The 21,819-nt window shown below is 42.6% G+C and overlaps 1 protein-coding gene across 1 annotated transcript in view; it reads left to right on the forward strand.

Annotated features, from left to right (window-relative positions):
* Positions 1–21,819, forward strand: part of Dnah3 (dynein axonemal heavy chain 3) — a 169,665-nt gene that overhangs the window by 64,001 nt on the left and 83,845 nt on the right. The window contains 12 exon segments of the mRNA XM_032892767.1: positions 1,460–1,658; positions 3,962–4,070; positions 4,277–4,390; positions 5,073–5,249; positions 7,734–7,825; positions 9,491–9,710; positions 10,725–10,859; positions 12,763–12,874; positions 14,559–14,800; positions 16,199–16,299; positions 17,496–17,601; positions 19,627–19,756. Of these exon segments, the coding sequence (XP_032748658.1) occupies positions 1,460–1,658; positions 3,962–4,070; positions 4,277–4,390; positions 5,073–5,249; positions 7,734–7,825; positions 9,491–9,710; positions 10,725–10,859; positions 12,763–12,874; positions 14,559–14,800; positions 16,199–16,299; positions 17,496–17,601; positions 19,627–19,756 (1,737 nt within the window).

Below are 21,819 nucleotides of genomic sequence, written 5' to 3' on the forward strand. Positions count from 1 at the left end.
TGACATTGTTGTTCTTCCTAAGAGATTGCAATCCCCTTCAGCTTCTTCAGTCCTTTCCCTAATTCTTCCATTGGGGTCCCTAGGCTCAGTCTGATGGTTGGCTGTGAGTATCTGAATCTGTATTAGTCAAGTGCTGGCAAGCCTCTCAAAGGACATCTGTACCAGGCTCCGGTCAGCATGCACTTCTTGGTCTCAGCAATAAAGTCAGAGTTTGGTGTCTGCAGATGGGATGGATCCCTAGGTGGGGCAGCCTCTGGGTGGCCTTTTTTTCAGGCCTTTCCTCTGTTCCATTTTTTGCACCTGCATTTCTTTTAGACAGGAACAATTCTGGGTTAAAATTTTTGAGATGGGTTAGTGGCCCCTTCCCTCAACTGGAAGCTGTGCCTATCTACTAGAGGTGAGACCAACTCTTGTAAAGGACAGCATTTAGTTGGGGGCTGGCTTACAGTTTCAGAGGTTTAGTCCATTATCATCATGGCAGGAAGCATGGCATTGTGTAGGCAGACATGGTGCTGGAGGAGCTGAGAATTCTATAGCTTGAGAAGGCAGGCAGAAGGTGACTGTCTTCTGTAGGCAGCCAGGAGGAGGGCCTCTCTCCACACTAAGTAGAGCTTGAGCATAGAGACCTCAAAATCCCACCTCTGCAGTGACAATCTTGCTTTAACAAGGCTACACTTCCTCCAATAATGCCACACCGTCTAATAGTGCCACTTCTCATGGGCCGAGCATATTCAAACCACCACCATCCCCATAACCATTGCAGGGGATAAAAGATACTACATCATACAGATTGTCCAACCAAGACACAGGGAGATTGAGTAACTTTCCCCAAAAAGCAGTATTTGAACCCAGGTGTATCAGTTATTTTTCTCACTGCTACAGCAAAATACCTGGCTAAAGCAGGTATTTGAAGAGAGGAAGTGTTTGGCAGTGTGAGGGTTCAGACCTCCATGGTGGGGACCGTAGAGCAGCAGAAATGTGGAGGCATTTGGTACCTCCACATCCAAAAAGCAGGACAAGACTTATCCCAGGGAATGGTACCGTTCATGTTTAAAGTAGGTCTTCCCACATCAGTTAACCTAACCTAATCTGTTTAGGCACGCCCAGAAACTTGGTGGATCTAAACCCAGTCAAATTAACAGTCAGTATTAACCACTATACCAGGCAACCTGATTTCAGAGTGCACACATGCAGTACCTCTACTCCCTGAGAGAAGGCAGCTCAGGCCTCCTTGTCCCGTGGGAAAAAAAAGTCCAGCTTGTGAGAGCTCCTACTACCTGCAGGCTGGAAGTAGGCCAGGAAGATGTTGGAACCTGAAATAGCATGGAGACTGGGGACCTTGAAAGCATCTTTTGCCTGAGAAGTCTATTGGGACAGATAATTCTGATGACTCCGTGTGTGTGTGTGTGTGTGTGTGTGTGTGTGTGTGTGTGTGTGTGTCTGCATGGTGTCCCATTAGCTCGTGATGTGGTGGCCAAGCTGGAGCAAGATAATATCAACAGTCTAAATGACTTCCAGTGGATCTCACAGCTACGGTACTATTGGGTGGAAAGCAATGTTCAAGTGCAAATGATAACCACGCAAGCCTTGTATGGCTACGAGTACTTGGGAAACTCCCCTCGGCTGGTGATCACTCCTCTCACAGACCGCTGCTACAGGTAAACTCTGGAGCCCCAAGCAAAAAGGCCAAGGAGAGAATCTAGGAAGGAAAGGCACTGGGCAGGAAGGTTGTGGTATCTTGGGTTCCTTAGTCTCTTTGTTTCAAACTCACATTTCAACAGGTTTTGCCCGTAGTTGCTAACACCAACTACAAACAGGTATGGAATTGGCTGGAAATGGCAACCCAGTGGGAATCCCAGTATGGATTAATGTATTGGAACCAGTTAGCAGAACACTGGTGTGTGAGAGAGGTAGTCACATGGTGCTTAAGTAGAAAGGTCAGCAATAACAACACTGAGGGGTGTCCGGAGAGTCCACGGCCATGGATTAGACCAGACAAGCAAGGCTGGGGATGTGGCTATGAGGGGGAGAGTTTTACTAAGCAAGCAGGCTAGGCCTTGGGTTCCATTTCCAGCACTGCAAGAAAATAAAACCAGGGCATCTCTGGGCTCTGCATCCAGTCCAATAGAGAAAAGTGAATTCTCTTAGCCAGTGCATGACCACTTTGCTTTCAATTCCTAATATTAGGTCCCTGTGTTTTGTTAACTTTCCAATGTTGTTAATACTTGGAGTTTCTTAGCTTTTGTATTTTTCTTTACAGTACAAACTACAGTCTATTACTTCAAAGTATTATCCTTTAAGATTCTTTTAAAAATCTCAATCATGTGTTTTCTTTTTATTAGCATATATTAATTATAGAATACAATAGGTTTTGTTATAGTTTCATACAAGAATACACTATATTTATGAGTACCTTGTCTCTCCAACAACCTCCTCTGATCCCTCTCCTCTTCTAAGTAGTCCCTTTTCTAGTTAAATGTCTAAATTCCACGCACAGGAAAAAAAACATAGTGTTTGTTTTTTCTAAATCTGGTTTATATTGCATAACATGATAGCGTCCAGTTCCTTTCATTTTCCTACCAGTAACAAAACTTCATTTTTATAGCTAAATAAAATTCTGTTTTGTTATGCATACCACATATTCTTTATCTACTCATTATGGACACCACGGCTGATTTCTGACATTGTTCTGTAAAAAGTATCATGGTAAACATGAAGGTGCAAATATCTCTGAGGTTCATTGCCTTCAATTCCGTCAAGTGTATGCCCAGCAGTCCTGTACCTCTATCATACAACCATACTTTCTTCCAGTGTTTTGAGGAACATCTATCCAAATTTCCAGAGTGGTTGCACGGATTTAACATTTCCCACCAACAGTGTATAAATGCTAAATTCCCTATCCTTCCACATTAGAACCTGCCAGCATCTGTTGTTTGTGTTTCTTGATGACAGTTATTCTAATTTGAGTGAATCCATGTGGACTTCCTTGATGACTAATGGCACTTACCTTGCCCCTCCTCTTTGGACACTTGTACCTATTTTGAGAAATGAGTACTGTCCATTCCTTTGTCTGTTTATTATCAATCCCCTGTTTTCTGTGATTTGTTACTTAATTTATTACTCACTTATTCTGCTCATCATCTAGCAATTTCCTTTTGGAGATGCATTCTACTGCACAGCCTTCAGATCTTCAGCATATTATAAATGACACACATGGTAGAGTGATCATGACAGTAGAAAAAGTCCATCATCTGACAACCATTTATACTCCCTGCCCCCCTTGCTGGGAACAGCTATAATCTACTCATTTATCAAATTTCCTGACCACCATGCACTATTATTAGCTCAGTCATGAAGAATAGTCATGTGCTGATGGTCCCTTTGCACCATGCATAACATCAGCCCACCCCAAATCTAATTAGGGCCATGGAAACAAGATCAGAAAATAAGTTACTGTGTTACTGAAGTTACAGACTTTATACCAAGGACTTTGGGATCAGTTTCCACATCATTCATTTCTAACATCTGTCTTGCACCTGCCAGGCACTGTGTTCTTTCCACTAAGGATATGAGCTGAGTTAAAATGTGGTTCCTAAGCTCAGGTCATAACCCAATGAGACACATGCATTTGTTGTCTCCATTCCATCCATGTTGATGAGCTCTGGAATGTAGGACTGTTTGTCATTTCTATTTGGTTCATTTAGATCCTCCTAAGTATCCCATTATTCCTTCAGTCTTCTTTCAGGCAACTGCATGCAGGTACCCCCTGCCATACACCAAGCACTGTGTGAGGCTCAGAGGTCACAATACTGAACCAAACCAATTTCTTACAAAGATGATGCCTTGATCATACAATTGAAGGGGACATCTAACTATTTGCAGAATTCAAAATAAACAAAACCCAGTTTCTTGTGTCTCAGGATGTACACACTAAGTTGTTGGACTTTTTTTTTCCTTTCAGGACCCTAATGGGAGCTTTGAAGCTGAACCTTGGAGGCGCTCCAGAGGGTCCAGCTGGGACAGGCAAGACAGAGACCACCAAAGATCTGGCCAAAGCTTTGGCCAAGCAGGTATGGAAGTGCTCCCCATCTCTACCGTTTCTTCCTACCACCCCACACTCTGGACCCCAAGAGTATGAAATCAAGGCGATTTAGCCTAACAGGCAAAGTAGAACTCCAGTTCATTTGGTAGAATGAGAGAGGAAGCCTGAATCCTGGCTTCCAGTGCTGGTTACTCAGCTATGAGGAAACTAATCCTGAATCCTCCCTCTTTATAGTGTGTGGTCTTCAATTGCTCTGATGGTTTGGATTACAAAGCCATGGGGAAGTTCTTCAAGGGGCTGGCCCAAGCTGGAGCATGGGCCTGTTTTGATGAATTCAACAGGATTGAGGTAACACTCCTTCTAGGGCACATGACAGGGGTTGGTCTCTTAGGAATAAAATCTGTGTCTTCTCTATGGCCCTTGCAAGGAGTTGGTACTTAAGATACTAAATAAAAAGAGCCACGAAGGAGATAGATGCATATTTTAAACACACTCGACCTTCCTATTCTATTCATCCAGTCACTGACTCATTCAGAAGTCAACTGGGGCTAGTGCATGTCAGTAATTGCATGAGTTCTTGAGACAAAGATGAATAAGAAATGATCTGGCTTCCTAGTTTCAACCCAATAAAAGGAATAAAAACTAAAGGAAACAAACAAAATATGATGGAAGTCCAAAGTCGTGGTTTTAAAAAACATATTACAAAAGAGTGGGTAATTGATTCTATTTGGAGAATGAAATTCAAAAATATAAGCATGCGTTTTCAACTGGTAAATGCTGAATGCCTCTTAGGTACCAAGCACCATGCAAAGATAAAGTACTATAGAAACCTCTTACCCCCTCACACCACACCACATACACACATGAACACACACAAACACATATAGTTTTCCTTTTCTTTGCCATAGCCCTAAATCATGGTCCTCATTTGAAGCATAAAGCTCTAGTTCTCAGGTGTCTGAGGTCCTTTCTCAGTGAGTGAGAGCGGCACGCTGGCAGAGCACACCTTAGCTGGGTATTCTCTCCACAGGTGGAAGTACTTTCGGTGGTAGCCCAACAGATTCTCAGCATCCAACAAGCCATTATCCGGAAGCTGAAGATGTTCATCTTTGAAGGCACTGAGCTCTCACTGAACCCAACCTGTGCCGTCTTCATCACCATGAACCCTGGGTATGCTGGCAGGGCTGAGCTTCCAGATAACCTCAAGGTAAATGTTGGCATTGATTTATATAACATAGATGTATCTACAGTGTGGAAGTTTCTAGAAGTATGCCACTGAAGATCTCATAAATAGTAGAAATGGCTAATATTTCTCAGCTATGAGAAGGGTGAGAGACTAGTGGAATGACAATGGCATTAAGGATAATACTTTGTTCTAGACCACCTTCCTAACCAAATTTCAATGCAGAGAACACTGACAAGCCTAGAGCGACCCATGTCTATCAACTCCCTTTATCATTAAACTGGTAAAGCCTAAGTCATTTCCTTTAGAAAGCATGCTGTTCTGACCTACTAGAGCAAAAGCAAGAGTATGTGTACCCAGTGCTCATTGCTGATCTGTCCTGAGCTACAGCCACTGTAACATCCACAAGCCCTGTTGCTAGTAGGAGAGTGTTTCAGAGGGGGAAGAATGAAAAATAAATACGCTGTCTTCAATAGGAGATGGACCTAGATGGCCTTGGGATGCTGTTTTCATGGAGGCACAAACCCAAGGGATATAAGGCAGTTAGGTCTTTTATGGAAAGAAAATCTCCTACCTGGTTGCTTGAAGAGAGAGAGAGAGAGAGAGAGAGAGAGAGAGAGAGAGAGAGAGAGAGAGAGAGAGTTCTAGGCCTACTTCTTTATGGATTGCTCCACCCCCATAGATGGAAGTAATAAGAGAGATGAGGCCACATTCTCAGCACAGACTTTAGTACATGTTGCTCTACCTGCTAGAATTGCATTATGATTAGTATCCAGGAAATCTTATTCAGATCACTTTTCTCTGAGTAGAAAATAATTAAGAAGATCCATCAAGCACTCCACCCCTGCGAGTTGACATTCTTGTTTGCTTTCTGTTGCTGTGATAGAACATTGACCAAAGCAGCTTGTGGGAGGAGAGTACTTATTAAGCTTACACCTCCAAGTCATGGTCCATCTTTAAGGGAAGTCAGGACAGAAACTCAAGCAAGAGCCTAGTGGCAGGAACTGAAGCAGAAACCATTGGAGGAACACTACTTACTAGCTTCCCTGCTTTCTCAGCTACCTTTCTTAATAGCTCAGGCTAGGGATAGCACTCTCACAGTGAGCTGGGATCTTTCACATAGATCAGAAATCAAGAAAATGCCTCCACAGACATGCCCACAAGGCCAATCTGATAAAGGCAATTCTTGAATTGAGATTTCTCCCTTACCAAGGTCTGTCTGACATAGTCAAAGTAGAATTTAGACCTCCATTTTTTCTTTTTATACCTAGTTGTTGTAACCACTCTTTGCACTAACCTTAGCCAGTAGCCATGTTAGACTTGCCCAAGAAATTTACATGAGGCAGACATTATAAGAAGGAGTAAGCAATGGTATGAGGAAGTCTGGGTTAGTCCTTTTTTCCAGCTAATTAACTGAAATACTCATTCAAGTCCCTTTTCCACTAAGTTCTAAGACAATGACAGAATAGCTCATATTTATTGATTACTATCTATGGGCCACATTTGTTTGTGAATATTTCACTGATATTCTATCATTTGTTCTCATGATATTTCTATAAAGAGCTAAAGCTGTTAGTTTATTTTGACAAGAAAAGGCTGAAGTTTAGTGTTCTATAACTTGCCTAAACTGGCCTGTATCAGAACAAAAATGAAATCAGATCTTGCTTGATTTCAGAATTCTTATGTTTTGGTCTTGCATTCTTAAATGGCATCTGACATCCTATTTGTTGCTGTAAAATTATAAAAAATAAAATGCTGTCTTTTACCTCCACTAGATCCGACACCGCAGTGCCCACAAGATATCTAGCAGATATCTTGGCAGAAACACATCCCAACTCCGTGGCAGCCCAGACTCTCTAGCCGCCACACACTCGTACTTAAATCGCCACATGAAAGAACACACAACACAATAACCTCTGATCCAATTGATAAGATATAATTGCCCACCTAAACATACAAAGCCCTGTACACATCCATCCCTTAAGAACATTCTTAACAACCTGTAAAGGTACAGCATGGAATCTTAACGTCAGCCTCCATGTTCTCTCCCGCGACTACTCTCCCAGTCTCCTCCTCTCTCTTCTTCCTTTCCGTTCCAGTCTCCTCCCCTTCGCTCAAACCTTTCTCCCGCCCATCCTTCCTTCTCATCCAATGACAGGCCTCATTCTGTCTTGTACCTGCTTCACCTGTGACATCATCCCAAACCTACTGAATTCTGGGAAGTTGAGTGATGCTATAAGATGTCTTCATTTGACAAAGAGTGAAACATAGTTGTAAAACCAGCATCTAGAACCTTCCATACAACAATGATACCCAATGCAATAGCATGTGACTTGGTGAAAGTCAGCACAGAGGTTGTCTGTCTGAGTTAACTTGTCTTATGGTCATTCTCTTAATTGTCACTGGGTCGACTAGATGATCACATGACTTCTCTTTGTCTCTGTAGATGTGTTTTCCCTAGGCATTCATCTTGTATGCTCTTGTTCTAATAGATTATTTCTTTTCCAGGCCTTATTTCGAACAGTAGCCATGATGGTGCCAGATTATGCTCTTATTGGAGAAATCTCCCTCTATTCTATGGGCTTTCTGGACTCCAGAAGGTATGTTACACTTGTTTTCCAATGAGTGCAAAATAGCCCTAAAAAGCAATTTTTTCATGTGTGACAGCTTTGAGGTAGATCTTTGGAGGAAAAGAGTAAAAACTCAAGAAGCTTTATTCTAGCTGATTTGAGACCATATGGCCTTGGCTTTGCTCCTGACTCCATTCCTGAGAAAAGGCCCAGATGCCCACGAAAGAGGTTCTTCCTACTTATCCATCCCCAGACACTGTTAAAAACTGTAGCCATTCATATCCTTCCTGTCCCTCATGCTAACACATCTACCCATATATTACTAAACAGCTTAAAACAAGACTGTAAAAACATGAAATCATTCCAAAGCTACTGAGACAACTTTAGTGTTAATTAATTAATTAAACAATTTAGTTAAATGCTAGCAGTAAAACATTTATTGACTCCAATTAATGGGGTTATTTCTGATTCAAGCATCTCCCAGTTTTCCAAGGCGCTCAGTGATCAGTGTCTTTATATGTACACATGTACACTCACAACAGCACACACCAAGACCTATGAATCATAAAATGGCTTATATTGGCTCAGTCCAAGTTTTACATTTGTTTTTATTATTATTGTTGTTTACCTTGTCTTTCCCTCGATTTTGTTGTTGCAATAAATGTCTATTCAATTATTCTTCATACAGAGTGTACAGGTGTTTATGTGTAACCTAAGAATTTTTTCACAAAATATATCGCCCTTCCTTGGCAAAAGGCTTCCCCCAAACTGTAGGTTTATATTTTCCCTATGGTAGACCTGGATCGCATTGGTTTGACTATTCAGTTCACTATCTACCTAATGCTAAGCCCTGTGCTACAGTGTGAACAAGTCTTTGTTTTTAAAAGTAAATCCATTTTCTATAGGGAATCATTGCAAGGGCAATGCGTCTAAGTTTATTAGTTAGAATAACCCTGATGTCAAATTCCAATGTTGGAGCATGACAAATAATTGCTTTACATTCATTCAAAATTGCAAACGGATATTTCTGAGCAGGCATATTGCTCCTCACTGGGAGAATTGGGAACCTGGGTTCTTACAGCAAGACTATACAGCACATGGCCTGGGATGTCTTATGGACAGTGTTTTTATGGGTCAGCCTGGACAAATGTTACTTTTCACTCAACACCATCTAGAATACATTAATATGGTCTCCTCTAACTGTACATAAGTCTGAGAAATGTGGTTCTCAGCTGTGTGTCCAGACAGACCAAGAAGTAGACATGCATGCACATGAGGTCATGTGCATACTATAATGTATATATTATACTTTTGAATTAACATTCTTGTATTAAAATGCAAACAGGATATCAAATAATATTGTAATGTCACAGAAGTGGAGAAGGTAAATGTCCCCCAATAAACCTTACTTTTGCTCTTCAGTGATTGACACAGTTAATAGTTTGATTCATTATTTCAAGTTTGTGCATGTGTGTACATGTATGCATGCATCCATACACACATATGGAACACATAATGTGACTTCATTTAGAATGTATGTTAGATATATGTGCTTGCTTGCTGTCATCCTATCTTTGAAAGAGTTTGTTCATTGTGGTGATTCTGGTAAAAGGCTTGCTCACTGAGTCCATGGGCAAGCCTCGTTTCTGAGGGAGCTGCAATGAAGACTGTAGTCATGTTTTTGCCCTTGTACAGTCTTGCCCAGAAGATTGTTGCCACCTACCGCCTGTGCTCTGAGCAACTCTCATCCCAGCACCACTATGACTACGGCATGCGGGCTGTCAAGTCTGTGCTCACAGCTGCAGGCAATCTGAAGCTTAAGTACCCTGAGGAGAATGAGAGTGTTCTGCTGCTCCGGGCCTTGCTGGATGTCAACCTGGCCAAGTTCTTGGCTCAAGATGTTCCCCTGTTTCAGGTACATTATCTTAGGGCCTGGGCCAGGGACCCAGGCTCAACTTTGAAGAATAAAATACTTTCTTCAGCACCTCCTCATATCTTCCTCCTCTTGGCACCCCTTCTCATTCTAGCCATCCACCCACCGTGGAGAGTGTGTGTGTCAGTGCATGCAGCGACCCAGGTTAATGTCTGCTACCATTGTCTATTGCTCTCCTCAAAAAAAAATAAAATAAAAAAGACAGATTTTCATTATGTAGCTCTGGCTGACCTGGAATTTCCTGTGTAGAATATGCTCAGTCTCACAAAGATCTGCCTGCCTCCGCCTCTCAAGTGCTGGGATTCAAAGCACAAGCCACCACAAATGACCTTCCACCTTTTTGTTCTTGTTGAGCTCCTATCTTGTACTGAACCTGGAGCTAACCAAATCAGCTTGAATGGCTGGTCAGCAAGCTCCAGGACCCCACCAGCCTTTGCCTTCCCACATCTAGCTTTTTACATCAGTGTTCAAGATCCAAATCAGGCCCTAATGCTTACACAGTTAAATGACATAGTCTTCCCTAACACACCTTTTGCCTACCCCCTTCATGTTAATAATAGTTAAAAAAACAAAAAAGCACTATTAAGTTTCAAATTTTAATAATTTTTTTACTATTTGCTTTAGATCTGGGCCATGGTTTTTAACTAATGGAATTAGTTTCTTTTATAACTAATATAAGGCCTCTCTTTTTTATCAGGCTGTGAGTACTATAAAGACAAGAATTGTCCATCTCATTAGTTTGTAGCATGATCAGAAAACAGCACCGTGGGCCTGTTAAATTTCTTCTGGCTTCTAGAATTATTTGGGAGGGAAATCGTGGTTCATAGATTTGGCATTTGTAACTTTCATTCCAGGAAAAAAAATAAGTGTTCCAAGTTTCCTAACATTTCTCCTGTTGGTAGATCTTTTTTTTAAGAAAAGGTGAGCTAACCTAACAGGTATCCCTCCCCCGCCCCATCTCCCCCGCCCCATTTCTCCTGAATTTTTGTATTATAGGGAATTATCTCAGATCTGTTTCCTGGAGTTGTTCTTCCAAAGCCAGACTACGAGGTTTTCCTGGAAGCATTGAACAACAACTCCAGAAATATGAAACCTGCAGCCAGTGCCTAGTTCATTGGAAAGATTATCCAGGTTAGTTTCCTCCGTCTGAGTTGGGGTGTACCCACTGTCTGCTGGAGTCAGGAACTAGAAAGACCTAGGGCAGATGCGAGCTGGACTAACAAAACCTGGTAGCAAAGGAGCTAAAACACCCACTTGACAGTTTATCATGTCATCAGCCTTTACGTCTACAAAATGAAGTGTATGGTCCAACATTTTACCTAGGCATGAGACTTATACATGTGTATTCCCCAGGAGTTAGAGTTGCAATCTCAAAACAGTAACAAGAACAGAACAAAAATAAGATAAATACCAGCACTTCTCCATGGTCATCTTTCTGGGGGAAAACTTGTGGTTACACTGTGGCTTTTTCATTACTCTGCCTTAAATACCAACTCCAACTGCCTTAGTCCTCAAAAAACGGTATTTATTCATCAACCTGAAAAGCACAGGAATAGCCTTGGGCACAGTGGGATCAGGTTTCTGGATAACTATTTTGGGGAGTTATAGCTCTCTTCGTCTGTGAGCCTTGTCTGTGAGCCCAGCCTCCCTCCCCATATTTAAACTTCATTTATACCATTTACCTTCCTTACATCTCACCCCAGTAGTCTCAGAACTTACTTTGTTGTAGAAAGAAAAGGCAACCTGCTCTAAGTGGCTCCATCAAATGTCTCAAGGCTGGGGAGGTGATTCCGTGGGAAAAGTGCTGCTGTGCAGCTGCTGTGCAAGCATAAGGACCCGAGTTCTGTCCCGGTACCCACATAAAAGCCAGGTCCGGTGGCTGCACACTTCTGTGAATTAGTAGTGGGAGGAGCCAACAGAAATGGGTGGGCTGGGATTGGGGATTTAGCTCAGTGGTAGCCTGCTCACGCTTGCCTAGCAAGCGCAAGGCCCTGGGTTGGTCCCCAGCTCGAAAAAAAAAAAAGAAAAAAAAATGGGTGGGCCTTGGAGCTCAGTGACAGCTGTCTATCTGAATAAGGGAGCTTGGGTTCCAAACGACATGGAAAAAATAAGGTGGAAGCAATAGAAGACACCTAATTTCAGTTTCTGGCCTCCAAATACTTGTCCACATGCTCCTCAGAACATGCACACTCTACAGTACAAATACATGTCTTAAAATGTAAATGATTATGATAATGTCACATGACCAACTCTGAACCAATTACAGAGATAAAACCTAGACCAAGTGGAAATGAAATCAGCCCCACCCCTCTCATGACAGCTAGGGTTGTACTATCAGTAGGCCACAGACAGGACGTCTGACAAAAAGCTCAACTGTGTACAGCCTGACCTTACAGAGCATCCATAAAGCTTCATGCTAGTCGAAGTGTTTCCCTTCCAGGACCCTCCATGTAAAACTAACTATTACAACAACACACAAAAAAAAACCTGTGGCTCATCTGCGCACTGATATCAGAGTCACAGAGGGTCACAGAGACTCATAAATACCAGCTAATCTATACCCCGGAAAAGCACTGAGGTTCAGAGAGGAACTACATTTGGGATTAATTTTTGTTTTTGTTTTTGTTTTTGTTTTTACCGTTCAGACTTTATCCCTCTCCCGGTCTAACCTCACCTCCAAGAGGATACCCATACCCACACCCACTCTACCAGATCTCAGCACTCTCTGGGGCCTCAAGTCTCTGGAGGGTTAGGTGCATCTTCTAAAGTTGGTTTTCTCCTTCCACCAGGGGGTCAGATGCATTCAATGGGGTCAACTGAGTAATCACGTGAGAATTAGCATATAGATTGAAGAACAAAAGTACTCCTAAATCCTAGGCAATCTAAGGCACCTCTTAACAATAGACCACTGAAAGGGCTGCAGCTCATAAGAGTTAGTGACCTTGAAAATCTGCTATCTGCCTTTCATTAACCTCTCACTTATAGTAAAGGGCAATGCACCAGAATTAACTCCCTGTACGACTTCTCTTCCCAGATCTATGAGATGATGCTGGTAAGACATGGCTACATGATTGTTGGAGATCCAATGGGTGGCAAGACATCAGCTTATAAGGTTCTGGCTGCAGCTCTGGGTGATTTACATGCAGGTAAAGCTTGCACCCTCTGCTTCAGGGAGGTCAGGACTTCCTCCACAGTTACCTGATTCTGTGGAGACAATGCCAGGCTATGAGCTTTGTCAACCTGGGTGTTAGTATATGATTAAAAGCAGAGGACAGCACACAAATGTCTGCAGGTAGAAATTAAAGGCTGGGACACAGGGTCTTCTAACAAGGAATTTGCTGTGCATGGCATGGAAGCTTGAGCTATACTGTTGAATGCTCAACAGTGGCTTCCCCTGCGGTTCCTCAAGGAGAATAGCACTACTGTTGTTGACTTAAGCAAAATCAGTTTAAAAACAGAAATTACCATGCTTCCTTTCCTTTCCCAGTGTTCCCAAGCTTCTTTTTCCCATCCTTCCCTTCCTCCTTGTCTCCCTCCTTCCTAGAGTAGAGGATAAGAACTTATCTTTGGAATAAACACTTAAACTTAGGAAAGTAACTTAACTTTCTTCTCTTCTTGTTTCCCAGCTCTAGGATGGGATTGCTTTGAGAATTAGATTACATAGGTAAATACATGGAACATTCTAGGTATTCAACAAACAGAAGCTATGTTTACCACTAAACAAACTGTCGAGGTTTCTTTTCTTCCATTTGTATGTTTGTTTCTGGATAATATGCAAACCCATCATTCTTAAAAGCATGCCTATGCTGCACATGAGTTTATATAAGAACTTGAATTAAAATTGGGAGATGCTGGGGGGCTGCAGAAATGTCCCCGTGGTTAAGAGTGATTGTTGCTCTTCCAGAGGACCTAGGTTTCATTTAAAAATGTTTTCTTGCCAGGCATGGTAGCACATGTCTTTAATTCCAACCCCAGGAAGCAGAGGCAGGCAGATCTCTGTGAGTTCAAAGCTAGCCAGGTCTACATAGTGAGTTTCTGGACAGCCAGATCTACAAAGTAGAGAGATTTTGTCTCAAAAAAATGTTTTCTTTATTACTTGTTTTGGAGTTTTAAACTATTATTTAAGTTTTTAGACAGAAGCTCACTATTATAGCAGGCTGGTCTTAAAATACATGATCCTCCTGTCTTAGACTCTCAAGTGCTGAGATTAAAGTTATGTACCACTCCACCTAGGTAAAACCATTTTTGAATAAATGTTAATGTTTTAACTTTAAGAATACCCCATGTATTCCTTGGTCCATGCCACTGTATGTGTCCCCAGAGAGGTCACAACTATGGTATGACTGATGTCCTACAAGTTTTTATCATCTCTAAATGAATAAAATAGATTCACATCAGTGACTTATTCATTAAACTCTCCTTTAGTGGAGAAAGACAGTGATTGTTCCCCAGAATCATTTCACCTATTGGGTTATATCATTCCAGGCTAGAGCCAAGGATGGCTGTGATCCCAGGCACATAAGAAGAGCAGGTGGAATGCTGGTTCTTTTCTTTAATGTTTGAGTTCTTCTCAGACAAAGTAGGTTTCTTTACTTATGAATCTGACATTACCCAGTTTGAAATAAAACTCAGAAGAAAGTGTGGTTACAAACTGATGGTTGTGATAACATACAACAAAGGGCCTAATCTATTCAGCTACCCCAATCTTTATAAGGACTGAGTATCATTTTATAGATTCTCATTAGACTGCTGGTTCACCAAGTTGGTGGTCTTTTGTTTAATTCCTGATCTCACCAAAGCCTTTCTAATGGGTTGGACTTTCTCACCCAGCCAACCAGATGGAGGAGTTTGCTGTGGAGTTCAAGATCATCAACCCCAAGGCCATCACAATGGGGCAGCTGTATGGCTACTTTGATGCTGTGAGCCATGAGTGGACAGATGGTGTCCTGGCCAATGCTTTCCGGGAGCAAGCATCTTCCATAACTGATGAACGCAAATGGATTATATTTGATGGGCCAGTAGATGCTGTTTGGATCGAAAATATGAACACTGTCTTGGATGACAATAAAAAGGTAGCTACCAAGCCCATTACTTATTTGTGGGTGGATTAAAAACTAATTTGTGAATAGTCAAAACTTACAAAGTCATGGACTTGTTACCCTAGCATAAATGCCCCTCGCAAAAATAATAATTATCAGTTCACTAATTATGATTCCATTTGTACTTATAGTCAGTAAGATTCGAGATTAAAAGTATAAATAGAAAGGTTTGGGGATGTAGCTCAGTAGCAGGGTACTTACCTCATAGGGCCAAAGTTCTGTCCCCAGTACCACAAAGAAACACAAAGTATAAAAATTGTAGGCAGAATCATAAAGAGTCTAAATGAATGAGTCAAGCTAAGTCACTGGTGTGAGTCTATTTTATTTATTTAGAATTGATACAAACTGGTGGGACATTAGTCCTACAATAGCTGTGACCCCTCTGGGGACACACACAGTGGCATAGGCCAAGGATACACAGAGGTTTTTTAATCACAAAATTGGATGAACCACGGGGATAGCTGACATTCACTCTCCCCTGAGTGACCAGGGCTCAGGTTTTAAAATGTCTTACTTGGGTCTGTGTTGCCAAGTGGCAAGTTCTGTATCCCCTCAGTGGATGTTCTGAGGCTCACATGACCATCTTCACTGAGTGCTTCAGGGATGGGCCTGCCAAACAAGACGACCTCTAGTGGTCTCTCATTCCATCCTAAGAGGAATTTAAGGAGTAATTCTCCTCATTCCAGCTGTGGGTTAGTCCTTGTAGGAGGTTCAAAATCAGTGGTTTCTCAGAAACTTAAGCAATAAAACAGGTAGAAGATATGCCTGTGAAGATAAGCAGCTAAATTCTATGTTACATTAGGCCTAGTGACACTGACCAGTGATCCCAGCTACTCAGGAGGCTGAGACAGGGATCATCAGTTCAAGGTCTGCCTGGACTGAAAGGAGATCTCAAAGCTAGGATGGGCAACATAGTGAGATCTGTCTCAAAGTAGAATGTGAAATAACAACAATTTTGTGGTAATGCAAAGAAAGATCAAATCACTTCATAGGCATTGATAATGCCTCAATTTTATCTCAGGCTGTAATTCACTGTGAGGCCAGATACTCTTTACCTAAAAATTACAAGCCTTTTGCTCTCTGTTCCTCCAGAACATTTTTTATCACTCTATACTTTGCCTATCACCTTCCTCCTTTTGGTAGAATATAAACCCAAAGAAGATGGGAATTACTGTCTGCTTCATCCTGTGCACTCAGAATTATGCCTGGCACATAGTGGGTGCTTTACACATATGTGTAGGATCTATTGAGTTAATTTCGTCTCCACTGTGGACCTTCATTTGTAGATGGAATTTTAGCTTGCAACCCTCCCCTGCACTTTTAATGGGTGGAGAATCTAACCTTGTGCTCCCCTAAACCTTACGCTTACAGCTGTGTTTAATGAGTGGAGAGATCATACAGATGAGCTCCAAGATGAGTCTGATCTTTGAGCCAGCAGATCTGGAGCAGGCCTCCCCTGCCACCGTGAGCAGGTGAGCTGCTGTGTTTGGTGCCTGTGTTCATACGGGTGCACATGCTTGGATATGAAGGGAAAAATAAAAAAGTAAAACTAAACAGGAGGAGGAAGAGGAGAAAGAGGATGAGGAAATGGGGGAATGGGAGGGAGGAGAAGAATGAGGAGGAAGAGGAGAAGAAAGGAAGGAAGGAAGGAAGGAAGGAAGGAAGGAAAGAAAGAAAGGAGGAAGAAAGGAAAGAAAGAAAGAGAGGAAGGAGGGAGGGTGAGAGTGAGAGAAGGAAGGAAAGCAAGGAAGGAAGAAGAGGAGGAGGAGAGCAGGAGAAGGAGGAGGAGGAAGAGGAGGAGGAGGAGGAGGAGGAGGAAAGGAGGAGGAGGAAGGAGGAGGAGGAGGAGGAGGAGGAGGAGGAGGAGGAGGAATGAAAGCTTACAAAAGGGGCTGAACTGGAGCCCCTCAGTGATGGCGAGAACTTGTTCCCTTCCAGATAACTTGAGTTCAGTTCCCAACATGCATGTAAGAAACTTACAACTGCCTATATCCAGGGGACATAACACACTCTCCTGACCTCTTTGTCCTCCTGCATACATGCAGCATATGCCTCACACAAACATATGCACACATACATATTTAAAAATAAAAGTAAACTTTAAACAAAGTGAGAAGAGGGGGAAGGAGGGATTGTTTTGGCTTAAAGTCTATAGACTGTCAGTCCATCATGGCTGAAAGGAAAGCTGGAACAATTCATATCGTAGTAGCAGAAATGTTCACATCATGGAAGTAGAGTAAGGCAGGAACCAAGGGTGGGACTATAACCTTCCAAGGCCCTCCTCTCCCTAGTGACCTATTTCCTTCAGATAGCACCATCAGCTGGGGAACAACATTCAAAATATAATGTTATAGGGAATACTCAGATTTAAACTGCATGTACATAAGTGTATATACACACATATGTACATTCTATGAACATATAGAATGTTAATGACTAATAAGAAAAGAAGTCAAGATTCATGGCACTATTCTCTACATGGAAAGAGTGATTAAGCACTTGGTTAATTTAGGAAAATAGGATGAGAGAGGAGTCATATAGCTGGATAAAGGCTATTATCAAAACCCATAAAGCCTAGAATACGACATGGCCATGTTGGTGCCAATAAATATCAGCTAGTGTTAGTATTGTGCAAGCACACACCAAACCCAATTGTCCATGCCTTCAGGTGTGGGATGATCTACATGGAGCCCCACCAGCTAGGCTGGAAGCCCTTGAAGGATTCGTACATGGATACTCTGCCCCCCTGTCTCAACAAGGAGCACACGGAACTGGTAAGCCTCTGAGACATCCCTTTCATCATGTGGTTCCCATTCTTAATTCCCTCCTCTTGGACCCTGAAAGCTGACCTCTATCTTCATCATCCGTCTATCTTCCCCAACAGTCCCATTATGCTGTCCCCGGCTGCCTAATATCTTTAACTTTCTTCCTCATATAGTGGAGATGACATGGTATAACCTGTCATGGTATTTCTTCTTCCTGTTCCACCTCCCCCAGTCCATGGAGAATACCAGAGCCAATGACAGTTCTTGATGGTGACCATGGTGTTGCTTTTTACTCTATCATCCCACTAGCAGAATTATCTATAGCCACAGTTCTAGAGACAACCCCTTAGAAGAGCTATGTCCCTCTGTGCTGTCACCCTACAAATGGTACAACAAATGAGTCACATTTCCCTTCCTCCTAGCCTAAGAAAGTAGGAGAGTCAGAAAGATGGTTCTTGTTGGTTAAAATCTTTGCTGTTAAACTTGGAGAGCTGGGCTCAATCCCATGTTGAGAAATAAAAAAATGAATGGTGGATAGCATGGCATGCAACTATAATCCCTGTGTCAGAGATGAGGAGAAAGGAGAATTTCTGGGGCTTGCCAGCCATTCTAGCCAACCTGGTGAGTTGTGCTCAGAGAGAGACCCTGTCTCAAAAGAGAAAGTGGAATATGACCAAGGAAGACGTCCAGAGTGACCTCTGGCCTCCACATGCCCAAGCACATGTTTTGCATATATGCACCCATACTATACACATACATTAACAAATCAGTATACCAGAAGTAGGAAAGTTCAGACTCCATAGGTAGCTGACTACACTGTCAGGCCAGAGAAGCTGGGAGGGAGATCCTGTATTTACAGTGTCTCTTGTCTTTCTTTGTTGGAGTAAACGTCCTTAGGAGAGTCTCCTGTGAAAGAAGCCAAGGGTTGGATTTTCTCCACTATGGAGTACTTTGAAGGATTATACAGGACAATCCCATGACCACATGCATTTATAGAAATACCAGTTCACATATACTCCCAGGAACTAACACACACACACACACACACACACACACACACACACACACACACACACACACACACACACACTGGCAGCTGCCAAGACCTCATACCCACTAAGTCCTGTGAACTCTACCATGTCCTCCTCAGACTCCTTATTGGAGCCTGTGATCCACTATTGTCTAGCCTTGCCTGCCTCTGTGACCTATTGGCTCCCTCCCCAGCCTAGTCTCATTTCTGGGCCATCCTGTCTTGTTTCCATTCCTACAAAACTCAGTTTTCACAACCTCAAAGCACCTGTGCCTTTTATTCCTCATGTAGACATCTTGCCCAAGTCAGACCTTTGTCACTGGGTCCCATAATCTCCTTGCCAGGCAATGTGGCCCCAGCACTTGCAGTCTCCTGGGTTTAACTCCCAAGGCCACAGGAGGAAAACATTGTTCCCTCCTCCAAGAAGCCTTCCATGACTCATTTTAAGCCCTTCCTGTTATTCACCATTTAATGTTTTTGCTTCCTGATGATACTTTCTGTGACTGTAACATACTTGGCTCTTTGCTTATGCTCTGTCTCTCCTCCTCCTAGCAGGGGCCTGAGTCTGTCTTCTCTAATATTCATCCGAAGCAGATTTGCCACAATGCAACCAGTAAATACCCAATAAATATTTGTTCACTAAACGAATACAGATGCCACTCCATTTACGATGGAAACTCATTGCACATTGAAAATAGTGTAAGTTTAAAAACACAACTTTAGTCTATCTAAAGTACCAAATCCCGTGGATTAGCATCACGGTATACTGCAAAAAATTCTCCTCTTGCCCTGCTGGCTACGTGACAGTTGGGGAGCCACTACTCACTGTTGTAGCCCTGCATCCTGAGAGAGTATCACATGACTAGCCCAGGAAAGGATCAAAACCCCAAAATGTAAATTTTGAAACAGCAGTTAAGAGTAGCCAGCAATTGCACCGGCACCTCCAGCCTCTGAGGTGGGTCAAGCTCTTTGTCTCCACAGTCTCATGAAGCTCTCTCCTTCAGGTTGAGGACATGTTCACATGGCTTGTGCAGCCCTGTCTGGACTTTAATCGGCTCCATAGCAAATTTGTGGTGCAAACTTCTCCCATCCATCTTGCCTTCTCAATGATGCGGCTGTACTCCTCCCTGCTTGGTAAGTGACCCCGTGTTTCTTAGTCCACAGGGGCTGGCTGTGTCTTGGCTCACGATTTCACTCTCATCCCTCTTTCCTTCCTCTTGAGTTACTGTGGGACCTGATCTCTATCCAGAGCAAGAGTGCTTTGAGTGCTTTGCCGTTTAGATAGTGGAGCTGATGGGAAGAACCTTGCATTTTGTCTCATATTGGTTTGTGGTTGTGTAAACTTTACCCCTTCCTTCCTTCTCCCACCTAAAGTTCCTCATGCACAGAGGAAACAGCTCTCGAGCCTCTCCTCCACACAGAGATTTTGATGACACATTAGAACGTTTCTCTGAAAATCTACTTGGAAAAATAGATATGTTTTTCACTTGTTCAGAAAGTTATGGGGCCTGGGAGATAGCCTATTCAATGCTAACTCAGAAATGCTTGCTACAATAGCATGAAGTTTGATCCCCAGCAATCAGGTATGGTGGTACACACTTGTAATCTCAGCACAAAGAAGATTCAGACAGATGGTTTCCTTGGGTCTCACTGGCCAACCAGACTAGAAAAGTTATCACCTTTCAAGCCAATGAGAGACCCTACCTCAAAAAACAAGGTGGATGGCACCTAAGGAACAACATCCAAGGTTAACCTCTAGTCTCCATGCACAAGCACATACACATACACACATGCACACACAGAAAACTTACATTATAAGTATATAAATTTACAACACACAAATACATTAGAAGAGAACTAATATTAATTTCAAACCAGAAAATTTCTTCAGGAGACAAAGGTTCTGTGATAAACGTACCTCTGAGGCGTAACCACACATCTCTGTAACTGCTTTCACATCCATCAGATATCACTGACATCTACTACAAATGACAAAAGACATGTGCATTTGGAGAACTCTTAATGGATGCCTCTTCTTTTTCAAGATAACAGCTCAAATTCAAATGAACCTCCTTTATAACTTTTGGTACCAAAATGTTGTGGTAAACAATAAAAATCAGCTGTATGGTTTTGCATGTACCCTGGCGGTCTCGCTCTCTCTCTCTCTCTAGTTCCGCTCCAGTGGCCCGTTGGAACTAGCACTAATTTATCTCAGTGGCTCCACGATGCCCCTAAGTACTCTCTTTGACCCAGGCAGTCCTCAGGCCATTCCAACGTGGCACCCTGTCAAGCCATCCTGTCCTCACTCACCACTCCATCCCATCTCACATGGCTGACCGCTACTCTCTGAGCCCGTCAGCAATCTCTCTACCCATCCAGTTCCTAGGGCCTGTTGTTACCACGCCAGGCATACATATCCCAATTCCATGGTGGGCCCTGCGCGTCCTGCCACCATATACTCTCTTCAACTCAATTAAGTTGCCACATGAAAGAACACACCACACAATATCCTCTGATCCAATTGATAAGATATAATTTGCCCATCCAGACAACACAAAATCCTGTACACAGCCATCCCTTAAGAATACTCATAACAACCTGTAACTATACGTTCACAGAAAAGAATCTTTACATCTGCCACCATGTTCTCTCAGCACCTTGTTCCTTGCTCCAACCTCCTCTCTCCTCTTCTCCCTCCCTTCTAAAACCTCTGTTCCCACCTCCCTTCCTTCTCACCCAATGACAGGCCTTCTTTTATCTTGTCTGCCTTCGCCTGCATAATGACATCAACCTGCCCCAAAACATGTTTTTATAGCTTATCTTCCCCCAAAACATTGTATAAACTAAAAATGTGACACAGTTAACAGTGAAGTGGGGACTTTCTAAGTATTGCTTTATTTTCATAAATTAAACTCTGGGTACTCAGGAGATAGCTCATTGGATAAAGTGTATGCTGTGTAAGTCTAAAGATCTGGGTTCAAATCCCCAGAAACCACATAAAGCCAGGCATATAACACATGTCTGTAAATCCAGTGCGCTTGCACCAACATGAGAGGCAGAGACAGTAGAATCCACAGATGCCTGTGGGCTTGATAGACATACACAGGGGTGGGCAACAAGAGCCCCATCTCAAGGTCATAAGGTGAGGACTGAGCTTCTCCTCAATCTCCACATGTTCCCTCCCAATGGCACATGTA

Source organism: Rattus rattus, chromosome 2 (genome assembly GCF_011064425.1).
Source record: "Rattus rattus isolate New Zealand chromosome 2, Rrattus_CSIRO_v1, whole genome shotgun sequence".
NCBI lineage: Eukaryota > Metazoa > Chordata > Mammalia > Rodentia > Muridae > Rattus > Rattus rattus.